This window comes from Megalops cyprinoides, chromosome 9 (genome assembly GCF_013368585.1).
Source record: "Megalops cyprinoides isolate fMegCyp1 chromosome 9, fMegCyp1.pri, whole genome shotgun sequence".
Classification (NCBI taxonomy): Eukaryota; Metazoa; Chordata; class Actinopteri; order Elopiformes; family Megalopidae; genus Megalops; species Megalops cyprinoides.
In genome coordinates, this window is record NC_050591.1 from 13,888,226 (window position 1) to 13,911,932 (window position 23,707).

At 45.4% G+C, this 23,707-nt stretch overlaps 1 protein-coding gene across 3 annotated transcripts; it reads left to right on the forward strand.

The window, feature by feature from the left end:
- The first annotated feature begins 7,398 nt into the window (after positions 1–7,398).
- On the forward strand, positions 7,399–23,186 carry ccdc9 (coiled-coil domain containing 9). 3 transcript variants are annotated; one of them, XM_036537516.1, is made up of 16 exons: positions 7,399–7,485; positions 8,339–8,409; positions 8,712–8,816; positions 10,066–10,215; positions 11,129–11,533; positions 11,746–11,829; positions 12,882–13,049; positions 13,971–14,152; positions 15,710–15,768; positions 16,467–16,511; positions 17,131–17,254; positions 17,616–17,697; positions 17,866–18,412; positions 19,025–19,183; positions 19,435–19,545; positions 22,749–23,186. In XM_036537516.1, the coding sequence occupies exons 2-16, from the start codon at positions 8,407–8,409 to the stop codon at positions 22,751–22,753; spliced, it is 2,229 nt and encodes a 742-aa protein (XP_036393409.1). In that variant the 5' UTR covers positions 7,399–7,485; positions 8,339–8,406; the 3' UTR covers positions 22,754–23,186. The 3 variants fall into 3 exon arrangements, with proteins under 3 accessions (XP_036393409.1, XP_036393410.1, XP_036393411.1); XM_036537517.1 differs by having other exon boundaries at positions 8,358–8,409; XM_036537518.1 differs by lacking the exon at positions 16,467–16,511.
- The last annotated feature ends 521 nt before the right edge of the window (positions 23,187–23,707 follow it).

Sequence of the window (23,707 nt, forward strand, 5' to 3'; positions counted from 1 at the left end):
CTCAGCTAGGAGAAAATAAATCCCGCAAATGACCGCATCATGAAAATGTAGCACCTAATACACAGTTACTAATAGATCATTTGCACCTATCCAGCAGTGTTAGGGCTGTTAATTTGCATGTCATTAATCTGACTCTTTCCCCTCTCTTGCTTGTTTGATTTTTCCTTTTTTCACTCTTGAAGTGGTTGGTTTATTTCCCGAGCTGATGGTGAAATTAAAGGGTGCAGGTGGCTGACGCTGAGAGGAAGGGCCAGATCTTAGCAGGGGCAGACTGACACAGTGTCACGGTAACCGTATGCATCGTCCTGCCTTTCTCTGCCTTTCCAGGGTAGCTGCGGGGAGTAACCAAGCGGAAAGCCAGACCTCTTCATACAATGAGCGCTGAGCTAGTGTTTGGATTGCCACAATGACATCATCCTCTACCCCCCCCCCCCCACCCAACAACACACACCCACACCCACACGCACACACACACCCACACACACACACACACACACACACACACACACACACACACACACACACACACACTCTCATGCAGCTCTCTGTGTATGAGGAAGGCTGCTGGTCCCAGCACTATTCCTTCCCCCTTTTTGCAAATTAGTTTTCATTGCCGCCAACTAATTGGCTGCTAAACAGCCGCTGTCATGGGGAGCCGGGTGGCCCTGCGTAAACAGCTGCCTCTTCTTGTAAAGAAATGGGAGGGTGGTGAAAGACAGATCGGAGCAAACCATCACCAGGTCGCGCTGACACTACGCAGTCAGGGGGTCTGTGTTTACAATACTGCTCTCAAAATCTCGTATAGCTCCTGTCTGTAATGTAAGTGGTAGGCCAGTCAGGTTCCAGGTGAGCCAGGCAGTTTTATGGAACTTGTGACCTGATGGTTGTAGGACACTAGTGTTGCACTGGAGGTTAAGGTTCTTTACTTGAATTGCATCAGCAGATGAGATTATTTTATTGTGAAAGATTACGAAAGTCATATTGCCTAATCACATCAAACAAGCAAATAGAAAATCGAATAATTATGTCATTACACATTTCATTTATTGACTGAGGGGCAATGTATAATGTTGTATAATGTTTAACATAGATGGTCACATATGAAGAAAGCTATGAAGTCATCTACTATCTGGGTAGGTTACAACAGTACTAAAACTGCTTATTCAGTAACAGTGAGTAAGAAATATGATAATAATCTGTCATCAAGTGAAAAAGGCCCAAGCATTCATAACTAGCAATTCCCAGAAATCGTTGAACTTACTTTGAACATTTGATCAGGACAGTATACAATGCAATATCTTGTACAGAGTCCAGCCTGGTGTATCTGTGTTTTATATAAGGATGCATGCTGTGTTTATGAAATGATACCTTTTATTTTTCATTGTCATTGATATTATCATTGACAACAGCCATAAAAAACAATGCTGCCTCACAAGCTTGGCAAGTCAGATGACATCATTGCCTTAAGGGAAAGATACACAAGGCTGTTTCTGCATTAACTTAATTAAACCCTTATACTGTTCTATGGCACTTTGCCCCTATGTCTACAAAGGGGCAGGCATACTGTAGACAATTGTATCTTGGAGATTCAGGCATTTTCTGGGCATTTTTTTTTTCAATCCACTCCTAATCAATCACATGAATAATTAGCTTGATTAGCACATGCACATGTGTGTGAAGATGCTCAGCAATTTGGGGCCATCATGCATGGGCTTGACAACCCATAGAAGGTAGATTCTCTCAATAATTAAAGAATTTGTGCACGAAAGGTTTATTGGATCGAGTGGGAGCGTTGTCATTTTGTGTTCTTCAACAGGTCAGTCACAGAATGAAAACCATATTAAGAGGATGGTCACTTGTCCTTTGATGTCAAGTATATATCAATCTAAAAAAAAATTACAATGTGGGTTATTTAGAGAAGACAAAATGAAAAATTGTGGCCCTACAAAATGGTTTCCCACTCCTTGCATAGGGGATGGTTGCTCAGATCTCATGTGTGTCTAGAACAGACAGTAAATCTGTTGTTTTGGACGCATGAGACGGAATCAATTTGCTGCATCTTCTGGTTGAAGCTCAAGGTCACCACAACATTGCAGGGCTGTACCAAGCGGAACAGGAGTGCAGCAGTTAAGCACATGCTCAGACAGGGTGGCTAGGCAGAGCGATCCTTACATAGTGCTTGTTCAGCCCACACATAGAAATATACTTCAAGGTCCTTCATTAGTTTAAGTACTCTTACAGGGAAAAGTACATTACAGTTACATTAGGAAGAAAGCACTTTTTCTAACTCTCAGAACCAGACCACCTGCTTGCCTATTCAGTTCTTGGAGCACTGTATGTATGAGTTTTTCATTTCTATCCAAACCCCTGATACCTTTTGTCCATTGTCTTCAGTATGTCACATTCTAAATCCTAAACAATGGTTTACGTTTCAAATATAAAATGTGATTTTGCAGAATATAGCAAGGATATTATGTCAACAATGACAGTGACTGGAACAATAGTTTGAAATGTCTGGGCAAGAATTTTAAACACAACCCTAATGCACCCTTTTTGTTAGCTCACCAATAATTAGAGGGCACCTTCTTTCCACTGTTTGGACTAATATGACCTTTGCGCAAAGGCGACCTTAAATACATCATGAGGTCAGCAGACCAGCTAAGTGATGGGATGACCCTATAGAATGTGGCAGGGGTTGCTTGCAGGTTTGTATAAAGGGGGGCACTGCTCAGGAGCAGGCAATTACCTCATTACCGTGCTCACTGAGCTGGCCACATGGCCGCTGGCCAAACAGCGGGCGTCAGGGGAAGAGCCGCGGCATTGGGGCCAGCTGTTCTCATCGCGCTCCCATGTGACCCACGCAGACCCACAATGCCTCGACTTTATAGGGGTATTTAACACTGTGTGACAGCAGTGTGCATCAGCAATTCCCCCTTGTTCACTAAGCTTTCCCCTGCTAAAAGGCGGGGTCTTATCCAATGAAAGCCACAAAACACTCGGCCTTCATGGTGACTGAACATTCTGTTGAAATCAGGTTTAAAATGTCAGAAGTGAACCCAGCAGATTAAAGTTTCTTTTCCCATAATGTCTGGTAATTTGACTGTTTCTCTGTACAAAGACTCAAGTCCTTGTTTATTCAGGTTCAAAATCCGCCTTCCACGATTTCAAGATTTTGCTGGATAAAGTGCGCTGCAACGCCTACATTTATTTCTGGGTTTATCTTGAACAAGTCCATTTATGGACATGAGATGATTACCAGCAAGAAATAATTGAAGGTTGCACTTACTTGAGAGATAAGATGGAAAGCATAGCAAGTATCCAGGAAACTCACTGAAGGCATTCACTGCCCAAGACCATTTTCAGCAATATTCAGCCTTATTCAAGTTATCGGTTATCAGTCAATGAAAAAGAGGAACAAAGAAGCAATCTGAGCAAAAGTAATAAAAAGCATTTCTGGTTATTTTTGCTATGAACACTGAAGTGTTTCCATTCTGCAAATGTCATGTCATTTTTTGATTCTGTGTACGGTTGAAAGACAGAAACAGGAGGTTCTGTCATTTTAAAACGTAACTCCAATGTGGAATGTGTCAATTGAGATGATGAGTAACCTCCATTGTCCATTTAATACAGGAGTTAGCAAATTTTTCTGTGAAAGAGGACCAATTTCAAGAGGCTGCATGGGATGATGGGTCAGAACAGAAAATAGGCTACTCATAAAACAAAAGGTCCATATTTTTGTACTGTCCATATCTTTCTGTATTTAAGTGATAAATTTGTCATTTTTACCACAATCCTAGCAGCTCTGAAATCTGATTTTATTCCAATACTAAGCTGTGTACTTTTCTTGGACACAAAGTTACTTTACTCTTCAGACTATGCCTGGTAAACTATATTGTTAGTCAATGAATAGTTCCAATGAATCCTGACATGACTATAAATGTCCACTGCACCTTAAGGGCAGGAATGTGTTTATACTATATCAAAGGCAAGCACTAATGCATGCCTGCAGTGAAAGTCTAAGGGTGTTGAGTCTAAGATCTTCAAAAGCACTAAACAGTAAAGCAAAATTAAGCATGATGGCATCACAGTCGTGCTCACATCTTCCTCGGTGCCAGATTAATTCATGTGGTCAGCTCCAGGCAGTGTCATCAGAGGTCATGTCGTGTTGACCCCTGCTTTTACACAAAGGTGGTAATGTGCTTGTTTCCAATATCTGATTATGGTTGACTTCATTTCTGGACATTTCAAGTTTGTTTTTCCTCTAGATTTAAGGAATTATCTGCTCGAGTGAAAAAAACAAAGTCGGTGACAAAACTCACTCCCTTGTTTGTTCAGTTCCAGACTGAGAGGTGGCTGAATATTCAATGGCACGTAGCTAAGCCCCAGCCCTACTCATCCCATGAGGTCGCCAGGTTTGGTTGCTCGCCTGTCACAACAATTAGGTCATCACTAGGTCTGTGTTTACACAACTAGAGAGGTAGCTGTGAACACGGTGTAACCCAGCACTGCTTGGCTCAGCATCAGGCCAGAGTCACGGGCAGCTCGCGGATGGCGAGGTGACGGACACCTTACTCTGCAATAGTATTCGGCAGAACGTCATAGCCTTAACACTATACGTGTCAACAGAGGAGTGTAACTGACTCCATACCCCTGGTTTTGCCTGAGGTGCACATTAAATGATAGCTGTATAGAGTTGCATGGCCTTATCAGATGATAAACAGATCTCTCAGCTGGTCAGTGTTTTGCCTGACAACGGTAATGCTAATGAACTACATGAATGCCACCAGATAGAACCAATCAGAACAAGGTCAAAGGGTGCATCATTTATGACAGAAACATAAATTGCATTGTTTCACAAAAGGTCTATATGCAATGTAAGCAGTGAAGTACAATATCGTGCATAATCCCACAGAATAAACTGATGACTGAAAGGCTTGGTAACTGGTTTCGACAGTATATTTTGAGGAATTTTGATTTCTGAATGTTAGAACTTCTGTGCTTTTTCTAAAGTTGTCTTCCTGGCGCGGCAATCTAACAATACATAAACAAAACTTGTGAGAGCATAGCTTTGGATGATAAATAAAATGCACATTGGAAGTTAAATATAGATGCCTCTTTATGATATTTATTAATTTCACATTTCATGAAAAACATGGTTCTACAGTGACAACATTGTCTATAAAACACAGTGCTTCTATCTATTCCATCTGAAGGGTCTCAATATTCAATGGGAATTTTAAAACCAGCTCTTCACTTGGAAATTATCGAAACGCACCGCATGAAGGACTTTTTAAAAGCGAGTGCATTGCGTGTGTATTGTTGCCTTGTTGCTAGAGTGATGGAGATAGGGTGACACATATGGAGAGGGGGGGAGAGAGAGAGAGAGAGGGGGGGGGGGGGGGGGGGGATACAAAAGTCCCTCTCTTTCACTGTAGATTGTTTTTCTTTCGCGCATTTCTTCTGCCCGGAAACAGTGCCTCGGCAGCCGCGGCAGGGGCGAAGCGATTGGTCGGATGGTGCGGCGGCAGTCTCTGCCTCTCATGCTATGATGACACCGCTAAGCAAGTAGACGCAGCACGGGGGCTCTCTTTAACACACAAGGGTGGCTGTGTCATTCAGCGTTAACATCAACCTACATCGTCCACTACCGCCGCCCCTGTTCCCCCCGCCTGTCATCCCCTCAAATTGATCTGTTCTCGTTTATGTGTTAATTTCTTTGCGAGCCTTTCTCTGTCACTGTTAACATAGTTGGAGATGGACAGGCATCACTTTTTGTTGGAGATACTTACTTCCTACATTTAACGATCTTAGTAACGAATTGTCGTGATTTAAAAATAAATAATCGCTTTATTCCCCGGTTACTTTGATTAGCTTATTTCCGTTATTTGCAGTTTTGGACAATATGAGCCATTTCTATTGATTGTGTGTGTTGCTAACCACTCCTTTGACGGTGGCATCTGAGTTAGTTTGAAGTTGATTCAGTAATGTCCCGCCGAGGTGACTGGTGTTCCAGAGCCCTTGGCACATCCATTGCAAATGAATGTAATTTTTAAACCTTACGATGACCGGTGCACCATTTTCGCCGTACTCAAAACAGTCCAATCTCTCCCCATCTCAGGGAATGTTGGTCCCGCCCTTTAATGTTTTTCTTCGGATTAGAGCGACACGTGCGACGTGCGCGTGTGAACTCAAGGCGTGTGCCTTGAGTTCACACGCGAAAGACAGAACAAAAGAAGTCCTTTGTATTAAAAATTATTTTATTTTTCTATAACAATAATGCCCACTTGTGCCATACATCCACACACGCTTATTCTACCACACACGATCGTTGTAAATTCATACATATTCATCTGAATACGTTTTGTAGTGCTTCACTGAAAATGGCTAAACGATGATGTCATCCTGTCCCGTAACGAATAGCCTACTATTGAAGCTTTCGAGTACGTTTGAATGTTTTTTTTCCTGTATACTTCACGGGACACGTCATTTGTCTAAAAATATATTGCATATTATTTCAACACCCTTTTCTAATTTTAGACCAGACTATATCATAAAAGCTTGGTCACTTCTCTGAATAGGCTATCATAGACAGTCCTGAAGTTAACGCCTCAAGAGAACCTAAACGTCCAGTTTCTAATCATCTTGTTTTAAATTTCGATTTGTATTTTAAATTACTGTCACATTGATTTTCGATGACATTAAAATATATATACAAAGGTTTTTTTTTCCACTTTGGGCAACAGTGACATGCCTCATTCTCACATATTTCAAAGGACAACATAATGATTATTGAAGATATTAGGCTAGATTGTATATATGACATTCAGGCTTGCTATTTCAATTTGTTACAGATTAACTAGTGAGAGCTGTTAGCATAATGTTTAACGCAAAGTGAACCACTGGTCCAAATCTTAAACATTCCACGGTACCCTCATTTTCTGGTGCATTGTCGACCTCTTGTGGACTATGAAGTAAACAATAGACAGTTTATTTGACAGAAATGGCAAAGACGTTAGGGAGATGGTACAGTGGTGTCTTCAGTTATGTGTTCATTTTCATTGACCGTGGATTTACAAATTATGCGTGGCAATATTTTGTGTAGGGCCAGTTAACCCCAAATAACTTTTTATGTGTCCCTTCACAACCAACACAACATCACACATTTGCTTTTTTAGTTCCACACTTTTTGGGCTTACATACATATAGCCTACATGACTATATCACCATACCTAATTTAATTAATCATCAAGTCAAGTTATTACTTCCCAGTTTTCAACTTTGCTTTAGTATCTGTTTGCATACGTTTTTGTTCGCGGTCTCTTTAAAATCGGTTTGGGTTCATAATTTGGCAGGAAGCTGGAGCCGATCGTACGGGAAGTGGATATGAGGACACACTTTTGTGAGGGCCGAAACTAATGCGCTGTATCAAGCACAGGATTCAACAGGCCCAAGCGAGGGATATAATTCTAAAACGGTGAAAAACAGGTAAAACGTGGTTGTTCTAATGTAATACCGTGACCCCTTCTGCATCCCAAGGTGTAATTATGTTATACCCTACTGAACGATTTAAACTGGCGTAGGGCCTGCTTTCATTTACACAGAAATGCGAGGTATGCTGCCGTTTTATTGTAGCTATTCAGCACCGTAGTTTGTAGCTGTCTGTCTGCAACTTGGCTACATCGGTAAGCTGTGCCCACCTTGGGCATCAGAGCTGAGGCATCGTCACAACTGTGTAGTAATATTTGTACAGCGAAGAATACAGGTTGATGATGGGAACGTGCTTGGATGGTACTTTAAAAAGCCATGTAAGACTCCCTATTTGTACGGTTATTTCACTAATACGCTTAAGGAGTACTTTTCATAAAGACGCCGGAGGGCGGTTGAGCAAGTTAACACGTTATGAAGGATTTATGGATAGCCTACATGATGCATGAACATCCCTAATAAAGCTATTAGCCTGTCCTGCAAGACGGATTGACGCACGCTCTCTGATGCAAAATGGGCTTAGTTTAATCGATGTTACGTTTTTTCTCTACCTGTGTAAATTTGTTCACTTCTTGCAACAGTTAAAAACCCTTAAAGGTCTAATTTGTGAAGTGAAGTTTCAGACACATGTAGCGAAATAGCGAATGTCAGTCCACAGCGAGGCATAAACTGTGGTTGTATCTCTGAAACATAGCAGAGAACATTTGAATAAACCGTATAAACCTGGAAATGACATGTTAGTAATGTCTAGTAGATAGCAGTAATAGTGTTGGACCACGTTGGGCAAAAGTCATCTTCATTTTTTGTCAAATGTTTTGCTGTTGGTACATTTATGTTGGCTATATTTAATTAGGGTCCTGACTGCATCTTAGAGACGGAGGTTTTCACATTGGCGTCTGTGACCGAGAGGGGCTTGGAGCCATGGTAAGTTGGTTTTCACCTGTCCATCCATTAAAAGAACAAAAGGGGTTAATATCAGTAATATGCGCTCTATACAAGAGGTTAGTCCTAGATTAGAGTTGGAGGATTGCTACTTTTTTGTCAGTACAGTTGTGTCTTGGGTAACACATTACATTCTCTTAACATTGCTGTTACACTACATGAAAGTAACATTATTAACAAAAAGAGTCGTTCCTAGTGTTTTTCTGTATTGGTATCTTAGGCTCTCAGGCAGTATGTAATGCCCATGCTTTTTTTTTTTTTTTCTTTTTTCACCCATCCGGTAGTCGACGGCGGTGGATCTGAAGACGAAGGAGGAGAAAGATGCGGAACTGGACAGACGGATTGAGGCTTTGCGGAAGAAGAACGAAGCTCTGGTTAGGAGGTACCAGGTGAGCTCACACACCCCAGCAGTTAGTGCATGACGTCATCAATTTGACAGCAAAAGATGCAAGATGCTGCAGTATTGTCCAATGAAGAGGCTGGCCAGTGGGGTCATAAAGCACCACATATAGCCTGTGTGCTAAAAGGCCACTCTTTGGAACGTGAACCTTAAATCTGTTGAGATGTTGCATGCATCTTAAGGGCCCGTACGAAATGCTCAGTGGAGGTGACATCAGCACCTGTAAGGCTTGTAAGATCCCCTCGTATGTTCACTCATAAAGCATATACCCTTTGTACAGCAAACCACAACAAATGGCAGTGTGGGTTTGCTGTGTCTTGCACATCACCTACTCTTACTCTCACTGTTTATTGGCTATTGTCTGGAGACGTCGGGAGCAATTCTACATAGTCAGGAGTTGTGCACCACATTTTGACAGGTTGTGACCTGGCTACACACTACTTCCACAACAGTGTGATGCCAAGCAGTCCATAACTAATCAAAGTTAAGGAAGATGGGATGTCTGAATTGAAAACTTGACATACCTATTGATGTAACAGTAGTATTAAATGGATGTGGAGATGAAGTATCCGGTACTATTATGACTTTCATATGAATTTATGTACCTAACATGGAGGTCATGTCATCACTTCATCACAGTCCTGTTGGCAAGATCGCATAATGTGTGTTGCCCTCAGTGGGCTGAACACCCTACAGTGGGCTCCTGAGGGGCTCAGTCGGGAAGATGTTCCGAATGTGTGCGGGGGGAGCCTTATGACAGCAGCAGAACGTACTGGCTTTGTTAAGCTGGAGATGGGGATGGGCAGGTCGGTGATGTCTTCGTCTCATTGCTCTCAGGCGCCGTGCAATTTGTCAGGCACCTGCAAGTTAGTCAGGTGACATCAGTCGAGGAGCGCCTCTCCTCCAATGAGCACCCACTTCACTGTGGTGCGCTGTGTGACTCGTACTGTCAGAGGCATGCAAGTGTGTGGTAGAATTGCAGTCATCTTGTTTCAGTGCTTCTGCAGTTGTACATTAGGCTTGTCATGGTGAGACAAACCTAATGTAAAATTGCTGATTCCAGTAAGAGTTGCATAAAGGGGGGGAGCATTAAAAAACACCTGATGGTAAATGTTTAATTCATTTAAATTGTTGAACTCCCATTCCAAAAAGACATTAATGAATGCCTGTTAGATTCAGTCACCTGATTTTATGTGCAATTGTCTTTTCCCTTTCCTGTCATCCTTCTCTGGTGTCAGGAAATAGAAGAAGACAAAAAGAAGGCGGAACAGGAGGGGATCGCTGTGACAACACCCCGCAAGCCCCGCCTCCATGATGCTGACAACGAACGCAGGAGAACGGAGAAGGAAAATCTGACCGTCACCGTCGACCTGTCCAAACCAGCAGGGGTGAGACCGCGCTGATGCACCGTGACACCAGAGGGCAGTGCGTCCCCTCTGTCTGGCAATGGTGCCAGGCACAAGGCGTGGCATGGGGTTAATTCAATGATCGGCAAAACCTGCTGCTGTATAATTACTCCCACACACACAGGCACATTCACGTAGAGGATCTGCCCGTTCATGTCCAGTTTACTTTCAAAGAGAAGGCTTGGTTTTACATGATTACGAAATGCCATATGGACTGTGAAAAAGAAAAGTCAACCTCAGCTCTTGGTACATGGATGGATCCTATGTGTTCAGGTGTTGTACTTTGAATCACTGTACACTAGGTATGGAAGTATTGTCACTGAAAGGGTCTCTAGTGAGCATCCCTGTATTTGTGCCCTAAAATACCTGCTCCCTCATTCACAGATGCCATGTTTTTAATCACCCACCCATGGACTGGCGAGACAGTCTGTGGTGCAATTTAATCAATGCCTGTTGTGATTCTTTTGGGCCCAGATGGCCTCTGCAGTTGTAATTCGACCTCCCCTTGTGGTCTCTAAAGGTCACATCCCCAGAATGTTCTGGAAGGACTGGACTTGCAGTGTTTTGGAATTTCACAAGACATACCACTTAGGGGGTTGTTTCCTGGTTTTGCTCTTAATTTATTGGTTCTCAACTCTTTAAATGAGTATCCAAATAAAGAGTGGCAGACTTAACTCACTTCCATAAATACCAAGAAGTAACTCTGGTACTGTACACATTTGACATTTGATACTGCATATATAACTACCTACAGTTCTTAGATTTTAGTCAAATAAAGGTTTTCATTTGCTAGCGTTCATGCATTTTCAGGAAGAACCAAAGGTAGTATTTATACAGGGATAGGAAGTGACATTTGGCCCTTGGACAGGTGAAGTAAATCTGTAAACCTCCACAGGAGAAGCGCGTCATCAATGACAGGAAGCCAGGAACCCCCCGTGGTGGCCGGGGGTCTGAGGAGGGAGAGGCCCCCAGGTCCCAGGGAGAGGCCCCCAGGTCCCAGGGAGAGGCCCCCAGGTCCCAGGGCGAGAGCCCACCTAGGAGGACGGGGTCAGGACGGCTGAGCAGGGGTACGCCCCGTGGGGGCCCACGCCAGGACAGGAGGGAGCCCCGTCACGATAAAGCTGAGCCACGTCAAGACAGAACAGAGCCACGAGCTGACCGGCCTCTGTGGGACAGCGAGGTGGGGGAAGGCCCCGGCCGGAATGAGCGCACCCCACGAGGGGGGAGGAGGGGCAGAGGAGGAGGAGGAGGGGGAGGAGGAACACCCCAAGGAGGCTCAGGGACTGACAGAAAGTCCAAGGTCAGTTCACACTTGAAAATGCGTTGACCATCAGTCTTGTACCGCACTGTGGTTTGTAATGGCCTCCAATGTACAGTAGCTCCTGACCTATGCTGAGACCCATTTAAGCCATTACTGTTGTGTGCATACATTAGTGTATGAGCTACTGTGTGTGTCTACTGCGTCACTCCAGATGTGAGAGATGAAAGACTCTTTGTGTTCCTCTGCATTAGGAGTGGGAGGAGAAACGGCGGCAGAACATTGAGAAGATGAATGAGGAGATGGAGAAGATTGCAGAGTATGAAAGAGGCCAAAGGGTAAAGAAGACAGTTTAATTAAAAACTTTAGTTCTTTGGATAAAAACAAGGTTACTTGTGTCTTTGACTACGACGCCTAGTTTTAAGTAGCCAACGTGCTAAACATGCGCTTTCTGCTGTCCCTGTTACATCTTTTAACCTCATCAGACGTGATCAGTTTTGTCTGTCTACTGTAGAATGTGGTAATCAGTGAAATCCCACAAGTCAAAGGGCATACAGCTATTTAGCTGACTAATACCATTGAAAAGTGGCCTGACTGCAGGCAGCACTGCATAGTAGGACATTTGTAGAGAAAACAATGGCGCCGTGCAGCTTTCTCACTCATGTAATAGCCAATTGTACAGAATATGATGGCAGCATTGTACCCTGAAAAAGCTAAAACAAATTCTGCCTTAGAGATAAATGGGGCAAAATTGAATTCTGTTGTTTATTTTAGGAGAGCAGCCAGGAGTAAAAAGTTAACCACTTTGTGTTGCAAGAAAGAAGATTTTTGTGTAGTGAAGTCAAAGTGCACACTTCATTTTATTTATGAATGGGATGGCTGATTTGTAAAGCTCATTTGCCAATATGTAAAGCTCATTGAAAAATGGCTTGTGACATTTTTGCTTGTGGAGATATTTTTTACAATGGCATGGTTCCAGATTCTTCTCTTTGTTAACCAAGTGTAAGCAAAAGCTGGGTGCATAAATTAATGACACTGCAAAGCATTAATTGGGGAAATGGTTAACACTGGTCATGAAAAGTATGAGCCTTAATTGGTTTTCTGTGAACAAAAACATTACATCTGAATGGATGAAAAGCATCTTTGTTGGCAAAGACAGTGATATTTCCAAACAGGAAGTTGCATTAGAAGTAGAGGGGTTTTTGTATTTTGACTCAAAAACTTCTGAATAAATACCTTTCGAAATTTTTCATTTTCTTGTTTGGTCTGAAACTTGTGCGGTGAAAGTTATTCCAAGATTATGTAAAAGAGTACTTATTCACAGGGAATATTTTTTAATTGCGCGATTAAGCACCCAAAACGGTTACAAAGTTTGTAACTTGTCTCACAGGGAGATGGAGACAAGAACCCCATTCGCAACTTCCTTGATGACCCGCGGCGCTGCGGCCCCATCCCAGACACAGACCGCAAAGAGGGCAGCCGTCGACATGTCAGGAACTGGGGCGGCCTCGACTTTGACAACGTGAAGACGGGCGCAGAGCTGGAGAAGGAATGGACGGTGAGCCGGAGTGGGGGTCTGTCACTCTGTCAGCAGGGGAATTTGCAGCGTCAACTCTCACAAGCAGTTGTCCGGTTGTCCGACTGATTATGTCTGGTCAAGTCAAAGAAGTGTGTCTACGAGTCTCCTCTAAAATAGAGAGCCAGTCTATGATTGCGTTTACACCTGAAAGAGGTGGTAGTGTCCGGTACATAAATTGGATGGCGCTGACCCATCTCTGTCGGAGTAACTTCTGTGGACGTTGTCAAGATAATCAGTTAATAATTCCAATAGCTGTTTGTGGCCTCCTGTGAAGTGACAGTGAGAAATCAACACCTGATTCATTCTGCTCTTTTCATTTGGTGAGGCATTTGATTTTGCCCAGCGTTTTGTCGATATGCTCCGCAGATAGGAACACCTCTCCCAAAATAAAGTTGGCCTGTGACAGTTTATTTTTGTCGCATATTGCACGTCAGAATCACCCAGCTCACATGATTTGGGTGTGGGCCGGTAGGTTGGTTGGCGAAGCTGCTGAATGGATTCCTGCCCTGGTATGGAAAAATTAGGCTTGTGTCCTTCTGGCATTCATTACGCTTCTGATTCACAGTGTCATTGTGTGTCAAGTGCTTAGCTAGGCAGGAGATTAATTAGCTAATAACATTACTTTATTATTCATAGATGCCATTTTAGCCAGAATCGTTCTGGGTCCCATAGGACTGAAGTAGCCTACCCCGCCCCTTAAGCTTTGGGCCGATCAGATGATGTCTCTATTTGTAGTTAATACAATAAACTGTGGTTTAATGTCTTTCTGCCTGCATGTCCTTTAGCCTATTGACACCCTGTCATCGGCGTGCTCCCTCTCTCTGATTAATTGTCAGTTTCTCCTGTATTGTTCTCCTGATCGTCAATTCTTTGCCCTTTTTCGCTGTCCCCCCTCCGCAGAGTCGGCGGCCGGGCACCAAGGGCTCGGTGGACATGACCCTGTCGATGACGGGCCGGGAGCGGGCGGAGTACCTGCGCTGGAAGAAGGAGCGCGAGCAGATCGACGAGGAGCGGCTGGCCCGGCACCGCAACGCCACCGGCCAGTGGAGGCGGGAGTGGGACGCCCAGAAGACCGACACCATGTGAGCCAAGCTGCCACGCTGAGCCCGAACCATCGGTTGCAACAAACACCCTGACGTAATCGGGGTGGTTTTTCGCACGCATAGAGCAAAGCACCTGCTTCATCGCTGGGAATACTGAATGGGTGCCATTACCCTCTGCAGGATACTAAATTACAGGAATAACTTAAAATCACCTCTCACTTGTTACTACTAAGAGGACTTCAATTCCTTGTTTATGTAACACGTTGAGAGCCATGTCAAGCCTGCAGGCCATTTCTTTATAGATTAGTTAGGTATGTTACTAAATAATACTAGGGGGTTGTAAGTTGTGTAATGCAGTACTCATTTTTGAGTATTCCAAAAGTATATTTTCAGTGGATGGTGGTTGAATAATTCAGTCCTTGTAATTTAAATCTAAAATCGCATTGCTTACACATACCATACATTCTTAAGGAACTGTATTTGTTTTTGGGTACCTTGACCTGGAGTGCTTTCAAAATGCAGAACCCAGTCAGGTTGCAAAGCGGAGTAAACCAGTCATGGAGTAGCATAATGTGTTACGAATACCTGCATATCAGCTGATCTCCAGATTGCATCCACTTATGATTATGTCGCGTTGGGGGTTCATTTGCCATGCAGTTAATGATGATAATGATGGGTTGCATTTGTACAGCGCCTTTCAGTGATCTCAGAGCACTTTACAGTGAATGGGTGATGACTCACCCCAGCCACCACCAGTGTGCTGCTGCAACCAGAGAACTTTACCTTCGTAATTAGCTGTTGTGCTTTCAGTGCCACGTTAGGCTTGCAGGGTTTCTTGAAGTTTTGCCGCCGAATCTCCCCCCGTGCGTTCTGTTTCTGTGGATCTGTGAGGGCCTGAGGGTCAGATTCAGTCAACACAACTAACAGACCAAATGAAACAAAGAAGACTGACAAAAAATAATAAACTGACAGATTTAACAAACGGGACCGACAGACCAGACGCAACAAACAGGGCGGACAAACCAGACACAATACACTATGCGCAAAGTGTAAATACTGTTATTAAAACCATGATACTGTTTTTCAAATCCTGCCACAAAGGGCTTGTATTATGTAGTTATATGCTTCACCAGGCATAGAATGAACTCCTGATGTGAGATGAGCATATTGTCGCCATAAGGGCCTGCCTACTTCACACTGAGACAACAGTAACATGTTCTGTTAAATCTCTGTGAATATTAACTTTGACTGAGCTCAGATGAATTATTAAATATAAATTATTGAATCTGTATATATTCTGGTTAAAAAACTACCATTGTGGAACTTCAGGATTTTGGGATGTTGCTGCTTTAGATGAGGTTCTATAGATCATGGGAGATGAGCACTTCTGAAGAAGTGTGGTGTGAGAATATCTGAAAAGGTGTGAATTGAGTGCTGTATGATGGCACTGGTATACACACCGTTTGCCTGAGAGGAGACCAACCCCCACCTATTTAAGACACCATTAAGCAGGGCAGGCTGATGACAGAGACCGGTCTAATCCTGGCTGACAGGGTGTGAGAGATCAGCTGGTTTAACGCCGTGCTCTGTTCACAGGTTCAAGGAAGAGGCAGCTGGGGCCACCGAGGACGCAGCGGATCATGGCAGCAGGAGGGGTAAGTCACACTCTCCCGATTTCCCCTGCCCTGTGACACAGGCATTGTCAGATCTGTTAAAGGCACATTCCCCTGAACATTGCCATTTGATGCTTTATTTCTTATCTGATGCCAGTTAATTCACCCAAATGTTCACAGAATGACTCATGACTTTCACAGTGTAATTTGCTTCTTTTGTGCAGCAGATCATCAAGTAATGAAAAGGTTCTCTGTGATTCATATGATAATTAACACTATCAAAATACATTTTTCTACAAAGCCAGCGAGGCCTGGGATTATTGCCTCCATCTATTATTTAATTGCCTATGAAGAGTGAATTTGGTTTACTATGAGGCCATGTGTTGAAGAGCACTGTTTTATTGAATCCCATTGACACAGTGATGGTTTTGTTAAGAAAGGACACCCGAGTCTCATGATTAGATGAGTTTCTACCACTTCGTTGATGGAAAACATGGCAAATTGTAGCTGTTTGGTACAGTGGCCTGTCCAGACATAGAGAATATCTCTTTGTGTTTCCTGTGTTTGCTACCTGAGACAATACTAGTTACAAATGCAAATATGGTTGTGTTGAAACTCCTGATTTTGAAAATACTCTGCTTATGAACACAGTCAGTGGAAGCATGGTTCCCTGTGCAAATGTGAACTATTTTGTTAGGTTGTGGTTCTGTGCGCAATGATGGTTTTTGTGTCCTCCACAGCCAGGGGGCGCAATGCCAATATGCAGAGAGGCAGCAGGGCCTCAGGTCAGCTCTTTGCATGGGAGTGAGCCTTTGAGGGGAATGCATCCGAGTCCCTCTCCTTACACTGAAAAGTTGTAGACAAGCGGTGGCCAACAGATTTAATGTTAAATTTGGGGCAACCAAACACTCCACCATCCCTCTTAAACCAAGGCACGCTGCACATCTGGAGGATAGCAGAGAAATCTTTAAGTGGTTTACCTGCTGAAGGGCACCTCTCATTGGGTTTTGTAGTCCTTCAGACTCCGTTGACCAGGTGGTGTATTTTTCTGCCGCTTTGTCACGGATGCGGTTGGCCTCCCTTGGCGAATGCGCTTGCACACTCACTGATTGCTTTGGCTGTGCTGTGAATCATGCCTTTCACAAATTCTCATTAAAATGTCCCACGCAACGCATAACCTTTGCCTCCTATGAGATGGTATTTTGTGTGACATGTCTTGTCGTCCCCCTCGAGGCCGTTTCACTCAAAAAGCAATCTGTCAGCGTGGCAGGTCTGGCAGCCCTTCCCTTGGAAAGGCTCGGCACGTCACGCCCCACGTGCGGCCCTGTCATTGCTCTCTCAGATTTTCTGCCGCCTCTTTCTCACCTCTTGATTTTTTTTTTTTTTTCCCCCCCCACTCCCTAGATGACAGCAAGAGGCCTCCCAAGGCCCCCACGTTTGGAGACTTCCTGGGGCAGGGCAAAGCCAAAGAGGGGGGTCGCGGCGGCAGGGGGCGTGGAAAGGGGCGAGCGCAGAACAAAAGTTACAGGTAGGAGCTGCTCTGTTGGCAGCCGCGTCTACGTGGTTGTCGCGCTCATCACTAAATCCAGGCTTCACGCTCCAGCTTCAACATCAGGACAATGCCTCCATGTTACTTCTCCTAAAGAAACAATTATAGTTACTCACTTTGTAATCATTTTAGTTTTAATCTCGTATGGGCTTTTTTCTGCGGCTGTTAAAGGGGACAGCTGGCTGCTACCTGGATATTCTGAGGTCCGGTTTGTAGCCAGCTGAGATCCTGGCATCAGTGCATAGAAAGTGTGTATCAGTATTCCTGTGCCTTAGTCTCTGTAGGTTTAGTGTTGTGACCTGTCATTTAGACGTTAATTGAACAGATTGCTCTTTGACAGCATGCATGATAATCGCTGGGAGGCAGAAAAGGAGGATGAGAAAGAGAAGCAGGAGGAGAAGAAACCACCCTCCAAAGAAAAGGTACGGTGTTCCTCTTTTCTATTTGCTGTGGGCTGATTTACTCCAATACATTTGTTATAGTGTACACCAATCTCATGGCGATATAGTTCTGTACTTTTTCATGCCATCCGGTATGATTGTTTTTTGCATTGTACCAGCGTTGTCGTCTAACGGGTCCTTGCCCTCCAGGTGGACGTAGTGGTGGAGAAGGTCAGCGATGGAGCGACGGTGGAAGAGGACGAGGACGAGTGGGAGGATGCCAGCGATGGAGAGGAGGAGGAGGTGGTGGAGGATGGGAGTGAGGAAGAGGAGGGTGTCAAAAAGGAGGCAGCGCACCAGGAGAAAACGAAAGAGAAGACCTCCCCGCCACCCGCAGCCACCACCCCCGCCGGCCCCCAGGGGGTGTCGGGCAGCCCCAAAGAGCAGCGCACCCCTCGGCCCAGGGTACAGATTCCCTCTCCACAGGGTGCCCAGGACTCCCCCGAGTCCGCTAAGCCCCTCAGCCCCTTCTCGCCCCTCGAGGGGTACCAGCCGGTGTCGGACTGGGGCGAGGAGATGGAGATGCAGTCCCCGCGGAGCAACCTGGGGGAGAGTCCCCTCAAGCCCAACAGCGCGGGGGCAGAGGGCAGCCCCGTCGCCCCAAAAACAGGGAGCCCCCGCCCTGCAGAAGCCCAGGAGGAGACCCGGGCCCCCAGCCCTGCAGCAGAGTCGGAGAAACAGAGCAGTGAACAGACAGGTAAACACACCGAACCCGGCATCATTCCCATTCGTGCATTACATCATTGATCCAGAAATGCAGAGAGGTGGCATTTGAGGTGTTTCATTAAACTAGTTCTCCACGCTGATTCCTGTCAGCCACTCCATCCGGAGGAGAAGTTTGCCCTTTGATTTCACTGGTGTTTTGACGCCGCCTAAGAAGTCCTCATCTGCCACGGTAGTCAAGTCATCAGTGACTCTACATCTAAATGAATTAAAGGCGGATGGTTGAGAATGAGTCCAGTATTATTCTCAGTGGCCAAGATGCATTCCTATAGCATACATCTCCAGTCAAATCCAAATCCTAGCGTGACGCTACTTCTGGAATCCTGTTTCAGAATCGTAGTCGCAGTTATCGCAAGTAATGACAAGTAAGGCTGATCGTTGGGCCCCGTCAGTAATTATCATCATGCTATTCAATACCCCATGGTCTGGAGACCTGCACGCTCATGATTAGTCAGTCCCTACTGTTACAGTGTGAAGGCAGATGGGGTTACGCAGGGGTAACATATTGAGCCATCAAAGTGCGGGCATGGCCAGTTATGCGGTCAGAGCTGAGCATGGCTCAGTGTGGTCTCTCGCTCCTCCACAGCGGGCAGCTCCCAGGCCGAGGAGGAGCCTAACGCCCCAGACGCTCCGGCCCAGGATGCTCCTGTTGTGATAGAGCCCACTGACCAGGCCAGCCACCCCACAGAGGTGCAGAGGGACCCTGCTACCCCCACTCCGCAGGACGTCCCGGACAGCTCAGAAGGTCAGTCTCTCTGTCTTATCATGCAATACTGTATGCCTGGAGATTATTACTTTCAGCAAATAAGCATCCGTTGTAAAAAATAATCATCTTAATGGAACCACTTAAAGAGGACTGATGATTTTAAGTGCTGTGGTTTGTGGTAAACTTCAGCTTGTCTTGTGCAAGTACTGGGAAGTCCTGGTTTGAGGTATTCCCTCTTGTGCTCTACCCTACCGCTAACGTGCGTCTTCTCCGTATTCCCTCCCGCACAGCTGACGTCACAGCCCCTGCCCCTGTCCCCGCCCCTGCCGCGGACACGGATCAGAACCCTCCCCCGACCGGCTCAGTGACCGTGACAGAGGCCTCTGAGCAGCCGTCCTCAGGTGCGGTCCTGATTACCGGCTACGAGACAGTGGCTTTCTGTAAGAGGGCGCTGACTCCAGCCGAGCTCTAACCATTAACAGCCACGCCACGCCACTCCTCGCTCTCTCTCTCTCTGTCTTTCTCTCTCTCTCTCTCTCTCTCTCTCTCTCTCTCTCTCTCTCTCTCTATCTCTCTCTATCTGTCTGTCTGTCTCCCTTTCTCTGTCTGTCTCTGTCCCTCTGTCTGTCTCTCACGCCCTCCTGGTGGTTCACTCCGCCCATCTCTCAGCTCGGTTAACGCGGCCCTTGGTTTGACCTCCCGCTCCTCCTCTCCAGTGTGTGTCTTTCACCATAGCTCCGCTTCTCTGACCACTGGGAGACTCCTTGCCAAAAAAAAAAAAAAAAAAAATGTCCCTCCTGTGAACATTCTCCTGGACTGAACGCACTAACCTCCAACTGACCCAGCGTGTCACTGCCTGTTTCCTGCTGTGTTGTTACCCCTCTCCCTGAAGTACTCACTCCATCACACTCCTCCCTGGGATCCTCTTCATTTTCAAACTTCCTCCCCACCCTTTTTTTTCCTGGAAAGTTACTGTTTGGTGGCTTCAGCATGTGATTCTCACCCTGCTTGTGTTGGAAGGGAATGCCTTTTTTTTTTTTTTTTTTGTAAAAGCATTTCCATTTAACAGCATGAGTGGAACATGGATGCTAAAGGGATCTATGAGGGCAACTGAGAATCAAATGGCTGTCTTTTTTTCCCCCACCTCTTTTCTGTCTGCATCTTTGCTTGACGCCAGCTCTGCACGTTCATTTGTGTGAGGCACTGCAGCCCTAAATGGAAAGACACTAACCAGACTCTCGCTAAGATGCAGAAAAGACAATCAAATTACAGCCCTGTGTCAACACAACATAACTCACAATGGGGGGGGGGGGGGGGGTGCATACAGAGGCCTGTTCGTGAGGAGGACTGGTAATGCGTGTTTACCTTTGTGGAAGCTGTGACTTTATTGTTTTTCCCCTATTGAACATTCAGTGCGATGTTTAAACGCATAATGAACCCTTTATTCAAACCAGCTCTAATTCAGTTGTGATGAACTCTAATTGCGCGTCTTTCCTGCCCGCCTCCGGTTTCCTCTTATTAATCAAATTCCTAGATCTGTTCATTACTTTGCACTTGAGACCAAACCATGTTTAAATCTGTGTCCTTCCTCTTTGGGTTTAAGGGGTGCTGCTGTAGCGCAGGCGCTGTGTTGGAAGTGATGCAATAGATGACATTAGGTGACACCCCCGCACCTACTGGAAAATTATCATTATCAGCCCTTTAAGACAGCGCTGTGGTCAGCTGGATACAGTGATATTTCCTACTGCTGGATTTCCTAAATCATACATTGACAGGAGTGATGCCTGCAATTTGCAGGTTGCAAGTGGACTTCGATCTTAACACCATTATTTTTTTTCACATTGCTAGGTAGTGGTAGTTGTCAAGCTGTGTAAGTGTGATGCTGTGCATTCTGGGGTAGAGAGCTTGAACAGCCAATAAAATCCAGACGTGATGTTTCATCATCGGCTGCTGCCTCCTGTTGTTCTGTCACTTCTAGTCGAGGTGTTTAGAATGACCCACACCCCCTCTCCCTCTTAGCCGTAGGATGCCTAGAGTAGTCCTCCACAGACTTGTGCCCCCAGGGTAGTGTGGTGCTGTGACCTCACCTCTGTCCAACCGAAAGGACCCCCAGGCTGAGTGGCTACAGGTAGCACTACTCTCTGGGAAATGAGACCAGACCCCTGTGGCCCTGTGCTTGTTTGAGCATGACATCACTCCAGGTGAACAGATGAAAGCAGCACACAAGTTAAAACTGACACTAGCGCAACATGTGATCTCAGCTCTGTGTTCGCACTGACACCTGTTTGTGTGTTTAGCGGTGTCATGCTTGTCCACCTTTTCATGCCATTCCATTAGATGCACTTCTTAAGTTCCTCTGGTTAAGGGCATCTGCAAAATGTGATCTAATGTAACGCGGCCTACTAACATTTACTCCATAGCTCTTTCGCGATACTAATAACAATGTCCTTGGTCTGTGAATAGATTGATATCTTATGTGAACTTACCCCTTTTTGGCATGGTTCTCTTCATTTATCAAACTGAGTCAGTTCGGTTTTTGTTGGTTTCAGGCAAGCCGGGGTGCTTCTGGTGCATGTTTCTAAGTGTTCTTTTCAGAAGTTTACACTGCTAATAGGCTGGACATTAAGAACCAGCCATATTAACAAACACTTACCGCCTGAAATCTGATTAGCTTTATGTATTTTGTGGGCATTGGAGAGAGGAGGCTGGCTAATCGTCGAAGGGCTTAATGCACATTGAAAAGCTTTTATGCGAAAATTGGCTCAGATAAATGAGACTTATGGATGTAATGGACACCTTGGGTCAGTGGTTTCAGAAGGGATGCGCAGTATAAGCCTGTAACTCACGCTGCTAGTGTCTTTGCTGCTTTTATGAAGGCCTCTCTCATGGTCTGCGAGTGGAGCTATTAATGCAAAAGGATTCTGTTGGAGAAGTGCAGTAATCACTCCACTCAAATGACCCAATTGACAAACTTATAGCTACTTAGTTTTTTCTGTCCCTACCAGTGGGAGACTGTCAGCGCGATGTTTAGTACATGTTAATTGGATGGGTAGGCAGCAGTACTATGTGTTCCTCCTAATAACATACTTCAGTCAAGTGTACCAGTCGGGCTGTAGCTGCTCAAGGTAAATAAGAGAAAATATTCAGCAAAATTTGGAGGATCGAAGGTTTGTAGGGGGCACCTCCCAAGCTTAGCTGGGTAGAGAACGTGGGGCTCTTCTCTGAAGGATTATCTGTAGATTACCATCCAGTTATTTTGTTTATATGTACACTCGGTTAATTTTAAAATTCCTGGAGCAAGTTAGCACATTTTTTAAGTGAACCTAATGGTAAGTGGTCCATTTCATAACCAGGCACATGTTCAATTCAGGAAGGAAGATTTAAAAAGCTTGTTATATTCCAGCAAACTCTTTTTTTATAACTGTCTTTGCACAATGAACGCATGCCCTTTAATGCCATTTGCTCACTTTGAATGCTTGCGGATGTTTCTTGACCCAGACTCTGCGGAAGTATCGCCAGCCAGTCAGAGGCTTCCTGCTGCTGCTAGCAGTCAGACTGTGACCTGTGCAGAGGAAATGACCCACTCTATGTTCTCTGTCGACAGGCTGAGGGCCGGGGCGCAGTAACGGGAGCTCTCAATGTTAGTGATTCACAGACAACAGGAGGATGAGGTGGAAGAGTGATGGAGGAGAGAAGCGAGGCTGTATCACAGAGGACTCACCGGGGCGACCACCCGCAGGCCAGAGGGACGGGAGGCTGGGACCGGAGCTTTCGCTATCCGTCATAATGCTCCTTCTGAAAAGCCGGAGCGAGGGTACACCCAGGGTGTGCGTCGCTCAAAATAAAAAGTCTGAAATTTGAGGTGCGGATCGGGGGGGCTGGCTGACGGGTGTACGCAAACACTCGAGGCCCCCCAGCTTCTTTTAAGATTTCACCTGCCTGTAGAGCCCTTCGGAAAGGACAGCTTCCCCGGACACTTAATGCCAGCCCCTCAGTAGTTATTTTTCGGCCCTGTTCTCAGAATGAATGTTTATACACCCCCCCCCCCCCCCCACTCCCCCATAGAATGGCACTCCTGCTCAACATCCCACCCTCTCTTTGTTATGAAAAGGGCAAAACAGAAGGGTCATCTCTGTCTGTTTCTACGGCTACACAAGCCATATTTGGCTCACTGTGGTCAGGATTGTACGGCGCTCAGCCTTGGACTCCAACCCCCCCTTGCCCAAATATTTATCGCACTTGTATCAGTGCTGTCGATACAGCCTTATATCAAAGGGTCCGCAAGTCCTCCCTACGATGCCCTTCATGTTTCTCCAGGTACCTCTCGGTGCTGGGGGATAAGTTACCTCTGGTCCTTTGTGGGCAGCCGTTTTTAATCATCTCTGAAATGATCGCTCTCGTAAGACGTGGACCTCCCGTGGGTCAGCCCAGTAAGACACAACATTTCGCAGGTGGTGGAGAAGCTGTCTGCCTGTCTGCAGGAGGCTGTAGGGCCCTTAAGCCAAGTGTGTCCAACTCCCACAGTGGCCCAGGTCTTAAGAGACCGATCTTTTGCAGAAACCC